Here is a 16,497-nt window from a genome sequence, read left to right on the forward strand (position 1 = left end):
CCGACCCGTAAAAATGTGCTTTCATTTTAGGCTCATCCTGAAATTTTCCCTCTAAACTTTATTGAGCAGTCCATCCTTTGGTGAAGAAAATCCCTTATATCAACTTTTGACAAACGCCTTACCACATATCTCTTTGATCAATCTGATGACGTCGTCCCTCTGGAATCAATATAAAACTCACTTAGCACCTCCATCGATAACATTGGCACCCAAAAAAAAAAACAGGATTAAAAATGGAGACTCACTGTCAAGCCTGCTTCTCCTTTCACACCAGATCGACCCTGAGATGAAAAAAAAAAAAAAAAACTTTGATGACTGACATATTGACGGGTGCATTTATAATGAGCAGCTAGCACAGGAAATTATACTAACAGGTTGCCCCGGGTTCCCTGGGTCACCCAGATCTCCTTTGAAGCCCTTCAAGCCCCTCTCTCCTGAAGCACCACGGTCACCCTGTCACACAGGCCACAACCTCATCAACGGATCTCTTTTATGCGGAGCAAATTTGAAAAGTACAAGATTGCAAGTACTTTAGCTCCAGGAAAACCTTCTCCAACCGGCCCCCTTGGTCCCGTCACACCTTGGACTCCTTGTTCGCCCTAGAAAAATGACATGGGTCAGCAAAGAAAGAACAAGAAGGTTCTTTTTGGGTTTTGTTTTTTTTTTGTTTAAAGGCTTAGTGAATGTGGGTCACAGCAACAAAAGGTAATTATCTACCTTCGGTCCTTGGACTCCAACTCCTGGTGGACCCACCGGCCCGAGGGGGCCTGGTCGGCCAGGAAGACCCTGTAGCACATAGTATCAGAAGAGAATCAAATGTTGATTCTTTTTATATCATGCTGTCTATGATTCCTTTTGAGTGGATGTTTTATTTAACCATTAAAGAAGTGGTACCGAACGCAACCACTGCATATGCGCATTGACTGAAACCTTACTGAAAAATAAAGATCAAATTCAATATTCAAGACTTTCATTGCTCAACTGACAAACCATGCAGATTTGATTTTGATTTGATTTGCTCGACATAATTAGCATTTCTTCAAACATTCAAAAAATATACTAAATCACACAACGTACGTATGATCACCACCGTTACACATTGAAGGCTAAGCGAACAAAATTTCCTGCAGTACTGATTGCACAAGCAATGTCATGTAATCGTCTGCAGCCAGCGAGCGTGTAATAGCTATTTGATATGTTGAGTTGGGTGCACAGTGATACCTCAGCTGACGAACGCTTTAGCTAACAAACTTTTTGCCTCACGAACATTACATTCGCGAGCATATAGTCATATAGTCTCGGCTGACGAATTAGTTTTCGGCGAACGAACCAAACCACACAGCACCACGATGGCTGGCGGACTAATTTTCGGCGGAAGAACACCAAAGTACACGGTCAAACAGCGCCACGGTGGCTGGCGGACTAGTTTTTGTGACCCCCCTTTCTTTGAGTGCAGATGTGGTTTGTTATCAAGTGGACCACTTTTGCTATTATGGGATCAAAAATGACCCCACCACAGGCTAGTGTTAAGCCGAAGAGGACACAAAAGAAAATTACGGTCGAGTAGAAGGAGATCATCGAAAAACACGAACGAGGTGTGCGTTTGTGTGACTTAGCGTCCCAGTACCATTACGCTAAGTAGACAATTGCTACCATCCTTAAGAACAAGGAAGCTATTAAGGGTCTTTCTGTGTTGTCTAAGCAATGGTCTCAGGCAATAGAAGAGGTTGAAAAACTTCTGTTGATTTGGATTAATGAAAAGCAGCTAGCAGGGGACAGTGTGAGTGAGGGTATTATTGCCGAGAAATCACGGCAACTTCACTCACATATCATCAAGAGGCAACCTGGAAGTTCGTCATCCATTGACAACTACCATCACAAAGGTAAATAAAATTACTTTATTATACATTAGTTTATTTATTTAGTTACAATACATTAACATATTTATTATATGTAAAACAAGGTACATTTTGTTTAGTTGTAAGGCTTATTTAGTAGAAAATTATGTTTTATGGGGACCTGGGAACAGATTATTCTCATTTTAATGGTTTCTTATGGGAAATACATGTTTGGAAGACGAACATTTCGCCTTAAACACACTTTCTGAGACCCAATTAAGTTCGTAAACTGAGGTATTACTGTATTTATTCTGCAATTATGGATTATTTCCCTTTGGGTCAAGACTACATGAAGGGTCATCAATCCATCCATCATTTCTATGAATCATTGTACGTACTTTCATTGCTATCACCCATCTGCTGTTACAATCTGCGAAAAATGCAGGTTCACAATCTGGGGGAATTCTGGATGGGATATTTGGAGGCATATGCGTGTTACATCTGTTAGTTTTTTACAAGCCAAGCATCAGACACACAACCTAAATAACATAACGAACCTAAAAATACTTTATGCAGAATTGCTACTAATAGGCATTAGAGATGACGCTGAGGCCATATTGTGCATTATTTTTCTAAATGTGTTTGACAAACGGTTGTTTTAAATGTAAAAACATACCTGAGGTCCAGGGAGTCCTTCACCCGGAGGTCCCGGTAAACCAGGCAGCCCTCGGAAACCAATATCCCCCTGAAGAACAGATGAACAGTTGTAGCAAAATAATTGTATTAATTTTTTGGGGCATTTAGTTTGCTTTTTCCAAGTTGCTGCCAGGTCAGCATCACAAAAGAGAATCGCCTTACAATGATAAAAAATGATAAATTTGTGTTAAAATATATATAGATGTATCAGAGAGATGTTATAGAATTGAATCAGGAAAGAGTTTTGATTCAACTGAAGTAAATCCAATCATTACATGTTAAAATTAGCCATACTTTAATGTATTGAATTGACTCTTATGAGCAATACACACCAAGTAAGTTTAAGCAGCTCTTTTATTATTTATCATTTTATTTATGGTTTTATTGTTGTGGTGTGTTTTGTTCTTTTAATGTTGGGCGATTTGAAAGGTGCTTCTAAATTAAATATGTTATTAAAATTGGTTTGATGCCCAGAACTGCTTCATGTCACAAAGAGGGTACAGCAAGTGCTGAAGAACGAATGACTCTCTGTGTCTTTGTGTTGTCATATTATTTGTTATTTTGCTTTTTTTTCCCAAGACGGCGGCACGTGAACACGCAGTGGCTCCTCTCTCTCAGGAAATTGCCGTTTTCGTGTTTATTATGTTCGTCAAAGTCATTATAAATGCCCTGCACGCAGGGTCCAAGAGGACAGTAATTTCATATGTGCTGTATGTCATGCATATTAGCATATTTGACAAGAAAACTGACTTTGATGTTGTATTCAGTTTAATTAATTTGAATAGCTCAGGCATGGGAACCAGTTCAGGGTGTCCCCTGTCTACTGCCCGAAGACAGTTGCGATAGGCCACCGTGTGCCCGGCCATCCCTGTCAGGTTAAGTGGACCAAAAAAAATGGATGGATGGAAAAATTGTTTGGGCAAGGGACAAATCCTAATTGCACAGAATAGATTTGATTTAGATTTACCCATTTTGAAAAAGTGCCACTCTTGAAAGGATTTGCATGGCACATGTTGAATAATCTTTTATTCAAGAGAGGTTTTTCTGGCGTAAAAAAAGTTCTCTGCCTCATTGTATTCATTGTTATTCATCTCCACATTCAAACTTAACTTTGAAAGTAAGCATATCGATAATGTATATGCTTTTATTGATTAAATGAAGAGACTTCATGATTTTTTTATGGAACATTCACTGTATTTTAAATGTCTAAATGTTTCTTTCTATTTTTCATCTCATGTCACCTTTGGACCAGGAAAGCCAATCCCATCAGGGCCACTTTCTCCTGGAAGGCCAGGTAGACCAGGGGGTCCCTAAAACATACATTTAACACATACAGCATGAACAGAAACACAGAAATATATCCGATGTGAGTGTGAGCGTGAATGGTTATTTGTCTATGTGTGTTATGGGTGAATAGCTTAGGATCCAAAGTGTTTAGAAGAAGATTAATGGTGGAAGTGAACAGGTTTATGGGTAGACGTAGAAGCTCATTTGTAAATCACCATTGGGCCGGGATAGCCTTCTCCTTTTGGGCCAAATGGACCTGCAGGGCCTGGATCTCCATGGTCACCCTATAGCACATGAAGATATATATATAAATAAAGATGCCTTTCTTACAGTAACATGTGTATAGAACCAGCTTTTATGGTAAATCATACAGTCAAAGCAAGTTAAGTTTCACCTTCGGACCGGGAAGTCCATAACCACTCTCCCCGATCGAACCAGGAGGGCCGCTTGGTCCAACATCACCCTAAAGTACAAGTTACAGTTTATTAGTGCGTGCGAGCAAGTCATTTGACATCAGTATCATCTTGTCTTTTTGCATAGCCTCAATAGTTCTGTACAAACATATGGATTCTGGTCTTACCTTGGGTCCCATTACAAATCTTCCAGGTGGTCCAGGTAAGCCCACCCGGCCTTGTGACCCGGGTTCACCCTTGATAATGTCATGAAGACAGTACAGGGCGTGTTATTTGTCGATCCTTTTTTGTTCATGTAATTAGTACTTTTCTATGGAATTTGTATTCAAATTGTCCATATGGAAGTGAATTCTGATGCCGGCTTAATGACTCCTCACCTTGGGTCCAAACGGGCCACTAACGCCAGGTGGCCCAGTCAAGCCTCTTATTCCCCTTTGACCTTGGTCACCCTGAACGGTGGAATGGATAGTCATTATTTACACATGTGCAGCTCAACAAGAACCAACAACAAAGTAAGGGAACTGAGTTTACCTTTTCACCTTGCGTTCCAGTTCCTGGTAACCCTTCTAGCCCTCTAAGACCAGGAGCTCCTGGCTCACCCTAAAATCACAGAGTACACTGGCATGTTTCCCATGATAACTAAATTTTACAGCTTGTTGCATGGCTATTGGACAATGGAAGAGTGAAAAAAGTCTAGGGTATTCAATAATTTCAGTGGGTTTACACAAAATATATCCAGACTTTGATCCATTTTCTGAACTGCTATTCGAACTGAGATGGCATTGTCTATCATACCATACACAGCCAGGGCTACATGAAATAAAATGTACAGTTGAATACCTACTGTGCCCAACACGCAAATGACAGTTAGCACAGACTCTAATACATCAATGTTGAAATGACAGAAAAGAAACATGTATGAAAAGAGCAGCCACCATGTCACTTGCCCCCTGGACTTTACTGTAGTGTCAAAATGTCTGCAAATGTCCCCATTGTGGCACTATTAAAGGTTTTCTGATTCTGATTCTGAGCTGAAAATAGTTTTGCGACCCTGTTGTGTACAAAATGATTGCAACCCCCAAATAGATAATAAGTTGTTTTTGTGAAGCATATCAATCAAAAGTTAATTGTGTTATTTCCAAGCCGTTGTGGTGGCATAAGAAGGCAAAACTGTACAAACTGTGTTCCTGTACTTTGGGTACGAGACGAAATAACACAGGGCTAAAAGCTACCTTCTGTCCAGGGAAGCCGTCCTCCCCTGGTAAACCCGGTAACCCAGATATTCCTGGTGATCCTTGCTCGCCCTGAGCACAAATGTCAAATCCATTTTTAATGGGAGATGTTTTCCAAAAGTGAGATTGAATGGAATCAATTGTGAGATTTGACCATGGTACCTTATCTCCATGTTCTCCAATTCCTCTCTCTCCTGGGGAGCCAACTTCACCCGGCAACCCCTGGTCTCCCTGATTCAAACATAGTAACCACATAGCAGATTGTGAGATTTGAATATGTCAGAAGAAAATATTGATAGATGTCGGTCTATTTTCCAGCAGATGATTGAGAATCTAAATTAAGAAGGTGTACATTTTAGGTGAAATTGCGATTCATCTGACAATTTGCAATTAGAATTTCCTGATTTGTTGTACAAACCTTGGGGCCAGGTAGACCTTCTCCCTGTGGACCTCGTAACCCTGGTGGCCCTCTGGGACCTTCAATGCCCTGAAATATTTTTAGTTATAATCTGAGATTTTTAATAATTTACTCAAATATACAACAGACCGCGTCACTGACCAATGAAAGATGTTCAAACAGCACTCATTGTGTACTTGCCTTCTCACCCTGGATACCCGGACCTGGTAGGCCGACAAGGCCTGTAGGACCAGGAGGGCCAGACTCCCCCTATGAGAGAACAGATTAGTTATGACACTGATGTATATTTTGGTAAATTGCACATATTCATAGACTGTGCATCTGCTTTGGAAAACAAATGCCAGGCGATCCTGATATTCTAATCAAGCGCTGTTGAATGCATTTGAAAAGCTGAAAATATAACAATGCAACAACTTTCCCACACTCGTCACTTTGGAACAGTGAAGCTTCTCCATTGTTGTTGTCTTTGAGCTCCATTCATCACTTGCCCCTGTCTTACACTTACATAGAATACAGCCCCCCAGAAAAGGCATTCAGTGGTGGATGCCAACCCTTGAATGTCGACACAGCTTTATCTTCATGCCTTCGTGAAACCTACACAACCAGACTTCTTGTTTATGGCCTTTTTTTTCGTCTTTAGTGTACCTTGACTCCTTTAATTCCAAAACCCAATAGTCCTCTGGGCCCCCGTGGCCCCTCCAAGCCTCGGTCCCCCTATGAGCAGTGACAAAGAAATTACTCCATGGCAGATAGCATAAACATATATTTACAGCCTGTGAAGATGAAGACAGTCGAAGCATATTTTGTCAAAGAGGTGCCTGTAGTTTTTAAGATGTTGATTTAATTTATTGTGTACTACAGGGATAGTATCTTAGCAGTTGTGTGGACAGAAAGGTTATTTTGCTACGAGCTGTTATGACCCAACAGCTTTTTCAGTCGTGTAAAGATTGCTTTACAAAGAAAACATCATCTGTGAGTCCAAAGTCAAGACTTTATCGAGAATAAATACAGACATTCCCCAACTTACGAACGAGATACGTTTCCGAATGGTCCTTCATAAGGTGAACTTGTTCGTAAGTTGCTTCAGTGCAATATTTTGTATGGAATGTATGTTTGAGGCTGATATAAGGATGTTTAAGGCTTGTTCATCACTTTGCTGCTGTGAAATGTAAATTTCTCCACTGTGAGACGAATAAAGGCATATCCAATCCAGTCCAATCCAATCCAATCCAATCCAATCCAATAAGTAACCTGTATTGGTTTGTACTGACAAATAAACAATAAAATAGAAGCACGATAACGATATGTACATGTACAACTGGAGAGAATACAACATATGTTACAAGAAACATGTTCGTATGTACTGTTGTTCGTAACTTGAATTTTCGTAAGTAGGGGAGCGTCTGTAGAAGCAACATTGCAAACAATCTTAAAGGACAACCGACGTCACTTTTTTGTTTTTTAACTGATATCAGAAAAACGTTTGATAGCATCTAAAATACCCAAAACACGCAGTATGATATTTTTAGTCAAATGCAAAACACCAATAAAAATGACTTAAAGTGTCCAAAATCTGCAAAAAATTGAGCTGCGAATTGGGCATTTTCAGAAAGTCCCGACCCCAGTTCGTGACGTTACGCCAAGACGTCTTGCATTGCTGAAAAATCAAAACAATGGCTTCAGATTCGGAGAATATGCTTTCTTGTTACACATCCAGTTATGAATATGATTCAAATAGTTCTGAAGAGGAAAGCATGCATGTTTGCAATCGATTAAAGAATTTATTCCATGCCATTTTGAGGCAACATTGGGGCAACAATGGATCACCAGAAAAGAGGCACAAAATGGCGACCTCCAATGGCCACCTCCGCTTCCACTGGCTGATAAATTCCTTATATGGAGCTTGGACTCCCTCTTCTGGCGGCTTTTGGGTGCAACACGGGTCTCAGACCAAACATGTACAGCAAAATACATTGACGTGATGGAAGGACGCTACAACACGTCTTTTTTACGGTCAGGGGGCGGTCCTTTCATGACGTCACGTACGAACTCGTCACCAACTCAAAAACAAGACTTCCTGAATATTCAGGGCGAGTCTTAAAACGTAAAATATAGCTATATGCGGTGGAATCTCATTAAAATACGCTCAGTAGAAGTCATTTGAAGCCATTTTACAAATTATGGACACAACTCGTCCGGAGACGTCGGTTGTCCTTTAAGGATTTTTGATATAGCACTGAACATTTCCGTGTACTTTTGATAAAACCTTTATATTTTTCTAAAAATGTTTGCGAGATAAAATTGTGTACAATATACATCGCAGTCCATATGACTAATAAATATTCTACCATACACAAAACGAAGCACCAGCTCTGTCACGTAAAAGACCATAATGTCTCAGGCTTCTCTGTCAGCAGTCATGGCATAATTTCAGGTGACTGCTGCTGTTTCATGCCCTCCAATGAACACAACCATGGCCAGATCAGATGTCGAGCCAATGAGAGCCATGTTGCATTGATGAATATAAATTACCAGAAGGGCTCTGTGTCATTCACACTTGAAAACTTAGCTGTCATCAGTCTTCTGCTATAGCACCTTACAATCTAGGTCTTGGCTTACAACAGTGAATGGAGTTGTCAGTTGAGTTGAAAATTAATGCATGACATAAATTATGGATCGACAAATGAGGGCAGGGATTATTCCGTAAAAGGTCAGACTACCTACCTTTGGGCCAGGGAGACCTTCTCCCAAAGGCCCTCTTTCTCCTTGGATACCCTGTGGCCCTTGAGGCCCCTAAACAAAAAAGAAACAACAACAATTGATATACTAAATTGAAGCAATTCAGTTTTCTTATACGACCTACATTTTCTCCAGAACAATAATGTATTATGTATGTGGGACATAAATCTGACAGTCATCTGCATAGCAGTGGAAGGAAATATCATGTTTCCTTACGATGGAACCCAATGGGAGTAGGTACGGTATAGTGAGAACAACATAGGCCTCAAAATTTCGCCCTGCGGAACACCACATTACAGAGGGGCAGTACGTGACTTCGAGCACACAAAATGTTCTGTCAGGAGGTAGGACTTAAACCAGTCAAGAGCACTAACGGTAATGCCCACCACGTGCTGCAAACGAGACAGTAGAATACTGTATTGTGATCCATTGTATGATTTATACAATGTAGGATAAAGTTCCTGGTACCAAATTGAAAAGAAATAATTCAGGTTAAAACATAACCTTCTTGGTTGAGTGGCTTACTAAACTATGTCTATCTGCACTCAATGAAAACCGGGATGGTTTTGATGACTCACCGGTGGTCCAGGTTCACCAAGGCCTACTGGACCGACTGGCCCTGGTTGACCCTGGTGTCCAATATTTCCCTGTTCAGGTGAGCACAAACAAATTCATAGGAGACATTTCGTTCCTAATTGACATTTTGGTCTAACAGTGAAAAGTTTAGGAATAGAAATACAGCTCTTGCCTTTTGTTTTAGCTTTCCTCATTGTTTAAGAGTTAAGGGTACTCTGGTTCATGTCACGTTGGATAAAATGCGGGTTTGGTTAATTGAAGCATCAAACTTGTACACAGGCTGGAATGTGAGTATGAACAGATGTTTGTTTTTAGAGTAGGCGTTCCCAGTCCAGGGAGTTCCCCTCCCGCCTAAAGTCAGCTGTGATTCGCCCTATCAAACTTGCTCTTACAATCCTGAAACATGGTTCCGAGATTCACCGAATGAACACCATCTAGGACACAGATATCAAAGGCAAGGCCCGCGGGCCAAATCCGGCCCACCACATCATTTTTTTCGGCCCGCGAAAGCAAATCAAACTTGTTAAATTCCATGATGATTGCTAAAATCTGAGCCAAAATTTCATATTTTTGGATGTCAACCACAATAAAAGTCATTATTCTTGACTTCAGATTTGAAAACGAGTTATTCATTAATTTGCTGTGTGCTCTATATGTAATATTTGGAGGGATTTAAACATTCTAATGGGTTCCCCAAATTCATAACGGCCCTCGAGAGGAAACCATAACTACAATGTGGCCCGCGGCAAAAAATGACTTTGACACCCCTGATCTAGGAGGATTCACCAAACATTTTGTAAGAACAGTGATACCTAGGCTTAAAAACACTTTAGCTCACAAACGTTTCGCTTTACGAACATTAAATTTGCGAGAATATAATCTTGGCATCCGAACTAGTTTTCGGCGGACGAACCAAACCACACAGCGCTACAGTGGCTGGCGGACTAGTTTTCGGCGGATGAACACCAAACCACAAAGTCAAACAGCGCCACGGTGGCTGGCGGACTAGTTTTCCACACCCCCTTTGAGTGCAGACGTGGTTTGCTATCAAGTGGAGTACTTTTGCTAGTATGGGACCGAAAAAGACCCCACCACAGGCTAGTGTTAATCCGAAGAGGACACAAAAGAAAATTACGGTTGAGCAGAAGAAGATCATTGAAAAATACGAACGAGGTGTGCGTTTGTGTGACTTAGCGTCCCAGTACCAGTATCCTAAGTCGACCATTGCTACGTGTGGCTAAGGGTTTTTCTGTGTTGTCTAAGCAACGGTCTCAGGAAATAGAAGAGGTTGAAAAACTTCTGTTGATTTGGATTAACGAAAAGCAGCTAGCAGGGGACCGTGTGAGTGAGGGTATTATCGCAGAGAAAGCGCGGCAACTTCACTCGAATATCATCAAGAGGCAACTACATCAACGACCATCAAACGACCATCAGGTAAATAAAATGACTTTATTATATAGTAGTTTATTCCTTTAATTGCAATACAATAGCACATTTATTATACATAAAATAGATATATTTTGTGTATCGATGAGAAGGTTTCTTCAGCCGTCATCTGTACATGGATGGACCTCTCCTGTACGACTGAAAGCTTACACAGACGTATATTTTGTGTAGTTTTTAGGCTTATTTAGTAGAAAAGTATGTTTTATAGGGACCAGGGAACAGATTATTCTCATTTTTAATGGTTTCTTATGGGAAATAAATGTTTGGCAGACAAACTTTTCACCTTACACACACTTTCTGGGAACCAATTAAGTTCGTAAGCTGAGGTATCACTGTACTTCTTTTGTCAATTAACGAATGAACATAAAATATGAAACATTACACGAAATCCATTTTCAATGCTCCCTACTACTTTTTTAATATAATGAGTTGATCGAAATGAATGACAATCCTGCAGACTTCATAGGAATCAATGGAAAAATGAACCTTTTGTCCTGGCAGCCCGATTCCTGTTTCCCCCTGGATTCCAGCTGGCCCAGGAAGTCCTCGTTCGCCCTACAACAAGTGAGGCAGTCAAACTACAAAGTGCAATTGAGTTGTGAAATCACTTGGACATGATTGAACATTTGGAACGCTAAACTAACATTATAAAAATCTTGCGATGTCTTCATGTCACAAAGTGCACAAGAGGACGACGCATGAGAGACACCATGAGTGTGCGGGGATGTCTGCAAATAAACTGACTGCAACTATGCCCTTCCAGACAAGTTGGAACAATGCTAAATCCTACACATTCGTCTGTGATTCACACGATATGAAATGACAGGCAGACAATCAACAGACACATTCTTCCAAAATAATTAAGTAGGGAACAATGGAAGGATTTGAAGTACAGGTTTGCGGCACAATTGGCAGCTACAGAACACAGCTGGGGGCTGAGAGGGTGGCGAACAGACAAATAGAACGACAAGGCAAGAGCCGATATGATTCTTTGGAGGGATTGATTTTGAGCACAGGTGTCAAAGTTAAGGCCCGTGGGCCAAATCCGGCCCGCCACATCATTTTTTTTCGGCCCGCGAAAGCAAATCAAACTTGTTAAATTCCATGATAATTGCAAAAATTTCATATTTTTGGATGTCAACCACAATAAAAGTCATTATTCTTGACTTCAGATTTGAAAACGAGTTATTCATTAATTTGCTGTGTGCTCTATATGTAATATTTGAAGGGATTTAAACATTCTAATGGGTTCCCCAAATTCAAAACGGCCCTCGAGAGGAAACCATAACTACAATGTGGCCTGCGGCAAAAAATGACTTTGACACCCCTGATTTAGAGGGATGTTATCAATTCATCAGTCGGGGGTTTTGCATTTGTACATAGAAATGGCAAATTCATTCTATGTGTACATCTACTCAGTAGAATGGCCAATATTTCCAACATTTTGATGTTTGATTATGCTCTCCACTCACCATTCTCAAATACATGCTTGGTAGAGGAGTACAGTACCTTGGCAATAAGCAGGAACCAGACATGGAACTGTGCAACCATGAGTTGCCATTTTTACATTTTGTCTGCAATGGGACTAAAGTATTTACAGATGAATTAATTTTGTTTGACAGAGTTCACGGTACGATCAGAGCATTGTCATCAAATGGTGAGTATAGTTTTGCTTTTTTGAATGGTGCTGTGCCGATGACCATTTTATGTTTGGGAGCCTTTTACTGAGCATCTTCATCTTTATTAAGTTCATAGAGTTGATTGTTCTATAGCCACAAGGGGACATAAGCCAGTGTCTTCCTGTGCCGGTCCCAAGCCCGGATAAATACAAAGGGTTGTGTCAAGAAGGGCATACGACGTAAAAGCTTGTGAGTCATTCATGTCCACAATGAAGGTATCAGAATTTGTTTTACAATTTGGCAAATTATCTTTGAGGCCAAAAAGAGAAAAAACAGGGTTAGACAATTTGTCTATGCTAATAAGTTCTTAGACAATGATGACCCAGTGACATTACTGTGAAACAGCATCCACCGGTAATTGTAACCAGAAAGACGTAGCGTTTATGCTTGCAACTCATATGGTTTTGCAACTGACCTTTGATCAGCTGTCATAGGGAGGAAAGGGGAATATTAGATTTGACAGAACAGGAATCACCATATGGATAAATACAAGCAGCAGAACTGTCGAATGAGGACTTACATCTTTGTTACTCTCTAACACTTCACATTAATTGCTATGCTCTGATACAATGTTATCATTACAATGCAATACCATTCACATGTGATTTTTTTATATTTGGGTAGTTGAGGTTCAGGCCCAAATATTTCCTATTCTTGCATTTCGACCTTCAATATGTGTATTGATAGTGTCACATATTCCCAGTCATTTGCCTTAAAACCATCATTAAATCTCTTACTTTTTTGCCAGTCACACCTTCAGGTCCGAGATCACCAGGAGGACCAGGCAAACCCTGGACATTGAATAAATTCACGGTTTGATGGTGGCATTAAAAACACAACTCAATTTAACACCAAAAGATTAAGTAGATGGTAAAACAGCAACGGAATTAACATTTTTGTGTTACTGATTATTACTTTCACTTGATTAAAATCTCAAATTTGTTAAGTAAGAACTGGAAACAGCTCTACTGTGTGAATAAATAAAAAATAAATACAAAAATCTGCATTGTTCAACATGATTTTACCTGAAGTCCACGATTTCCCCTGTGGCCAATGGCCCCTTCGGGACCCTATAAAATTATAACAGGTTTCTTGTTATTAATAGAAACGGTGGTTGAAAATTGATAAAGTGAATGAAAATACAAACAATAATTCATGGGGTTCAAGGAAGAAAATTTAATTTGTATGGAAAAAATACGGAAATATGTAATAATATTATACAGTAAAGTCTCGTTATATCGATATTCTCGGGAGTCGGAAAAAATACCGATATAACCGGACTATCGATATATCCGATCCTGTGTGTCATGATCTGGTTCGCGACCAACGGGGGCGCTGTCGGCCCCGCCTGCACCTGCACAGGTGCTGGTCGTCCCGATCAGATTGGCGACCAACGGGTAGCGACGTCAGCCCTGCCTGCAGCCTCGCAGGTGCTGGTCGTTTTAATCACGGACACTTAAAAGGACACCCGGCACGACCATCCGTGTCAGTTCATTGTTTGCTGCATGTTTGTTGCATGCATTGTGCATGCTGTGCATGTGTTTGTTTAACCTTGGCGGACTTTTACTTTGGGTTTTCTTTTGCTACTTTGTATTTTTTTCCATTCAGATGATTTTGATGTTTTACATTTTGTTCCTGCTGACCTTTATTTTAATACAATTTGTCAAACAACCTCCTGCTCCCTCCTGCCTGCTTTTTGGGATCCGCACCCGCCATCACCATCTCGCAAAACTTGACACTGTGGCATGTAAATTTTCTCCTTGCGTTCATAGAACTAGTATCGTAATAAGCAGTACTATCGATATAACCGATATCGATATAACGAGACTTTACTGTATATACTTTTTTATATATCGTATTTTCTGGTGTATAAGGTGCACCAGAGTATAAGGCGCAACCCCAATGAATGGTGTATTTTCAAACATTACAAACATATATAAGGTGCACCAGACTATAAGGCACACCTTCAATGAATGAAAAAAGTTTTCAAAATATAATATATAAAACGTTTGCAAATATAAGGCATACTACATTAAAAGGCACTCCAGTAGAAACTGGGGTTACACACTACTTCTATGGGGGGATGGAGTCGGTAGCTGCTGACAGTTATTGCTAGCCCTGTTGTGGCTTAATATGACCTCACATATAAGGCGCACCTGTACATAAGGCACAGGGTCATCTTTTGAAGGAAATCAAGGCTTTTGGGTGTGCCTTATACACCGTAAAATACGATAATTTGTAAGCAGTATTTGTGTATAAGTGTTGAAATGGTTAATAAAGTCTGGGAACAACATACTCTGTCTCCCTTGATTCCAGGAGTGCCACATTCTCCTCTCTCCCCCTGAAAGAGAATAAAACCCAAAGTGTACACATGAAATTGAATAACATTACCACTTTTGTCCGAGTTGCATATTCTCAGGAGGCTTGCAGGCATGCTGAAGCCTATCCCAGTTGCTTTCGGGCAGCAGGAGGTGTCAACGCTGAAGTGGTTGCCAGCCAATTGCTTGTTCCCAGTGTCTTTTCTTGTACTTTGTCTCTCTTGCGGTTTTGGAAATAAACATTTTCACCACTCTTATGTGTGTCTACATTTCTGGGACCCGATTCTGTAGCGGAATCGTCCGGACCTTCTCTTCAAGTTCTCTTCAATGTGAGGTGGATGTGCTACAAGTTCACAATCATCATATAAGCAATTTGGACATCATGCAATCTGGAATAAGCGGTACGGAAAATGGATGGATGGATGGATGCAATCTGGAGCATGTTAGTCCAAGACATCCAAGAAAAGTGCTATAAACAATGAGATGAAAAGGTTTCTTCTGCTGTCATCTGTAGTTCTTTGAAGGTGTCGGACGTTTCGCTCCTCATCTGAAGAGTTTCATCAGCGAACTAAAGTTATGCTGGTAACTCTGGCCCTACATATATCCCAAATGGACAGAGGTGGCGGTGCTAGACCTCTGCTCTGATAGGTCCCTGCGCTAAGGTTGGGGGAGCAGTGTCTGTCTGATTATCTCTAATATCCTATGCCTGGCACTGATTGCCCCATTAGCTTTTGTATCACCTAATCATAGAAACCTTTCCATCGATTGACCACTCCTGTACGACTGAGAGCCTACACAGACGTATAAGCAAAAAGGTGAGATTGGATTGGATTTGAGGTGCCTTTATTCATCTCGCAGTGGAGAAATTTACATTTCACAGTAACAAAGATGATAATAAAATAGAAAATATTGAATCATAGGTCTTTGTACATTACCTGTTCTCCTTTGTATCCTGGTCTGCCCTGTGTAAACCAAACAGCCTTGTTGAAAAAACACCATGTTTTCTATGCATTTCTTCTCTCTTTATTTCTTCCATTGCAAATTTGATGATAAATAATATGAATAAACAATAATCTGTACTCACCTCAGATCCCTCTCGACCTGGCACCCCGCTGAGCCCAGGCTCACCCTTAGAACAAGAAAGATGTGGAATTAGGATTATAGTGATCAAAGATGCACTGACAAAAACTGAAGAAAAGTTAACGGATGGGCAGCACCTTGTGACCTTTTAGTCCTGGGATTCCATCCTCCCCAGGACGGCCTTTCTTGCCCTGTATAAAAAGTTAGCGGGAGACTATTAAGCAGATTTTTTTAATGTGTTGGCATAGTGTATGAGACCTTATTGACTATGCGATTTGGCACAGTTTTGCATTGTTTTCCATTGATTTCACTCATTTCTTGAAATAGAAATGACATTCTCAACGTAACATTAACAAACCCCGAAACCACCTCACACTTGTTGACAACAAAAGTTAATACAGTAAAGTCTCGTTATATCGATATTCTCGGGAGTCCGAAAAAATATCGATATAACCGGGACTATCGATATATCCAACCCTGCGCGCATGTAATTTTCTCCTTGCGTTCATAGAAATAGTATCGTAATAAGCGGTACTATCGACATAACCGATATCGATATAACTAGACTTTACTGTATCTAAAAGAGCCCAATTAATTAGCCAAAGCCAAAGAAGCTTGATCATGAAAATCCAATATTGTTTTGCTGATATAAGTGTTGTATAAAGATAGGAGTCTCCATCCTTGCGTACACATTCGGCATTCCTCAGCGCAGACCCGCTTCCCTGACATGAAACAGTGTTTGCTCTCAGTATTGAGTTTACAAAGAAATAATGAC

The 16,497-nt window shown here is 40.4% G+C and overlaps 1 protein-coding gene across 8 annotated transcripts in view; it reads right to left on the bottom strand.

Annotated features, from left to right (window-relative positions):
- Positions 1 to 16,497, bottom strand: part of LOC148902816 (uncharacterized) — a 39,561-nt gene that overhangs the window by 12,757 nt on the left and 10,307 nt on the right. For 6 of the 8 annotated variants that reach the window (XR_016114367.1, XM_088991311.1, XM_088991285.1 and 3 more), the window contains 26 exons: positions 15,860 to 15,913; positions 15,727 to 15,771; positions 15,578 to 15,604; positions 14,621 to 14,665; positions 13,350 to 13,394; positions 13,062 to 13,115; positions 11,132 to 11,200; positions 9,202 to 9,270; positions 8,609 to 8,677; positions 6,530 to 6,598; positions 6,065 to 6,133; positions 5,885 to 5,953; positions 5,629 to 5,697; positions 5,467 to 5,538; positions 4,766 to 4,834; positions 4,612 to 4,683; positions 4,402 to 4,470; positions 4,216 to 4,284; positions 4,037 to 4,105; positions 3,776 to 3,844; positions 2,515 to 2,583; positions 718 to 786; positions 531 to 599; positions 373 to 453; positions 246 to 281; positions 123 to 159 (listed from right to left, as the gene is read on the bottom strand). Coding sequence is in view for 7 of the 8 variants with exons in the window: in XM_088991311.1 (XP_088847437.1) it covers positions 123 to 159; positions 246 to 281; positions 373 to 453; positions 531 to 599; positions 718 to 786; positions 2,515 to 2,583; positions 3,776 to 3,844; positions 4,037 to 4,105; positions 4,216 to 4,284; positions 4,402 to 4,470; positions 4,612 to 4,683; positions 4,766 to 4,834; positions 5,467 to 5,538; positions 5,629 to 5,697; positions 5,885 to 5,953; positions 6,065 to 6,133; positions 6,530 to 6,598; positions 8,609 to 8,677; positions 9,202 to 9,270; positions 11,132 to 11,200; positions 13,062 to 13,115; positions 13,350 to 13,394; positions 14,621 to 14,665; positions 15,578 to 15,604; positions 15,727 to 15,771; positions 15,860 to 15,913 (1,603 nt within the window). In the remaining variant the exon portion in view is untranslated. Of the gene's footprint in view, positions 1 to 122; positions 167 to 245; positions 282 to 372; positions 454 to 530; positions 600 to 717; positions 787 to 2,514; positions 2,584 to 3,775; positions 3,845 to 4,036; positions 4,106 to 4,215; positions 4,285 to 4,401; positions 4,471 to 4,611; positions 4,684 to 4,765; positions 4,835 to 5,466; positions 5,539 to 5,628; positions 5,698 to 5,884; positions 5,954 to 6,064; positions 6,134 to 6,529; positions 6,599 to 8,608; positions 8,678 to 9,201; positions 9,271 to 11,131; positions 11,201 to 13,061; positions 13,116 to 13,349; positions 13,395 to 14,620; positions 14,666 to 15,577; positions 15,605 to 15,726; positions 15,772 to 15,859; positions 15,914 to 16,497 lie in introns of all 8 variants that reach the window. The other 2 variants (XM_088991326.1, XM_088991305.1) reach the window with 2 other exon arrangements.

Source organism: Hippocampus bargibanti, linkage group LG01 (genome assembly GCF_051943395.1).
Source record: "Hippocampus bargibanti isolate YZ-2025 linkage group LG01, ASM5194339v1, whole genome shotgun sequence".
Lineage (NCBI taxonomy): Eukaryota > Metazoa > Chordata > Actinopteri > Syngnathiformes > Syngnathidae > Hippocampus > Hippocampus bargibanti.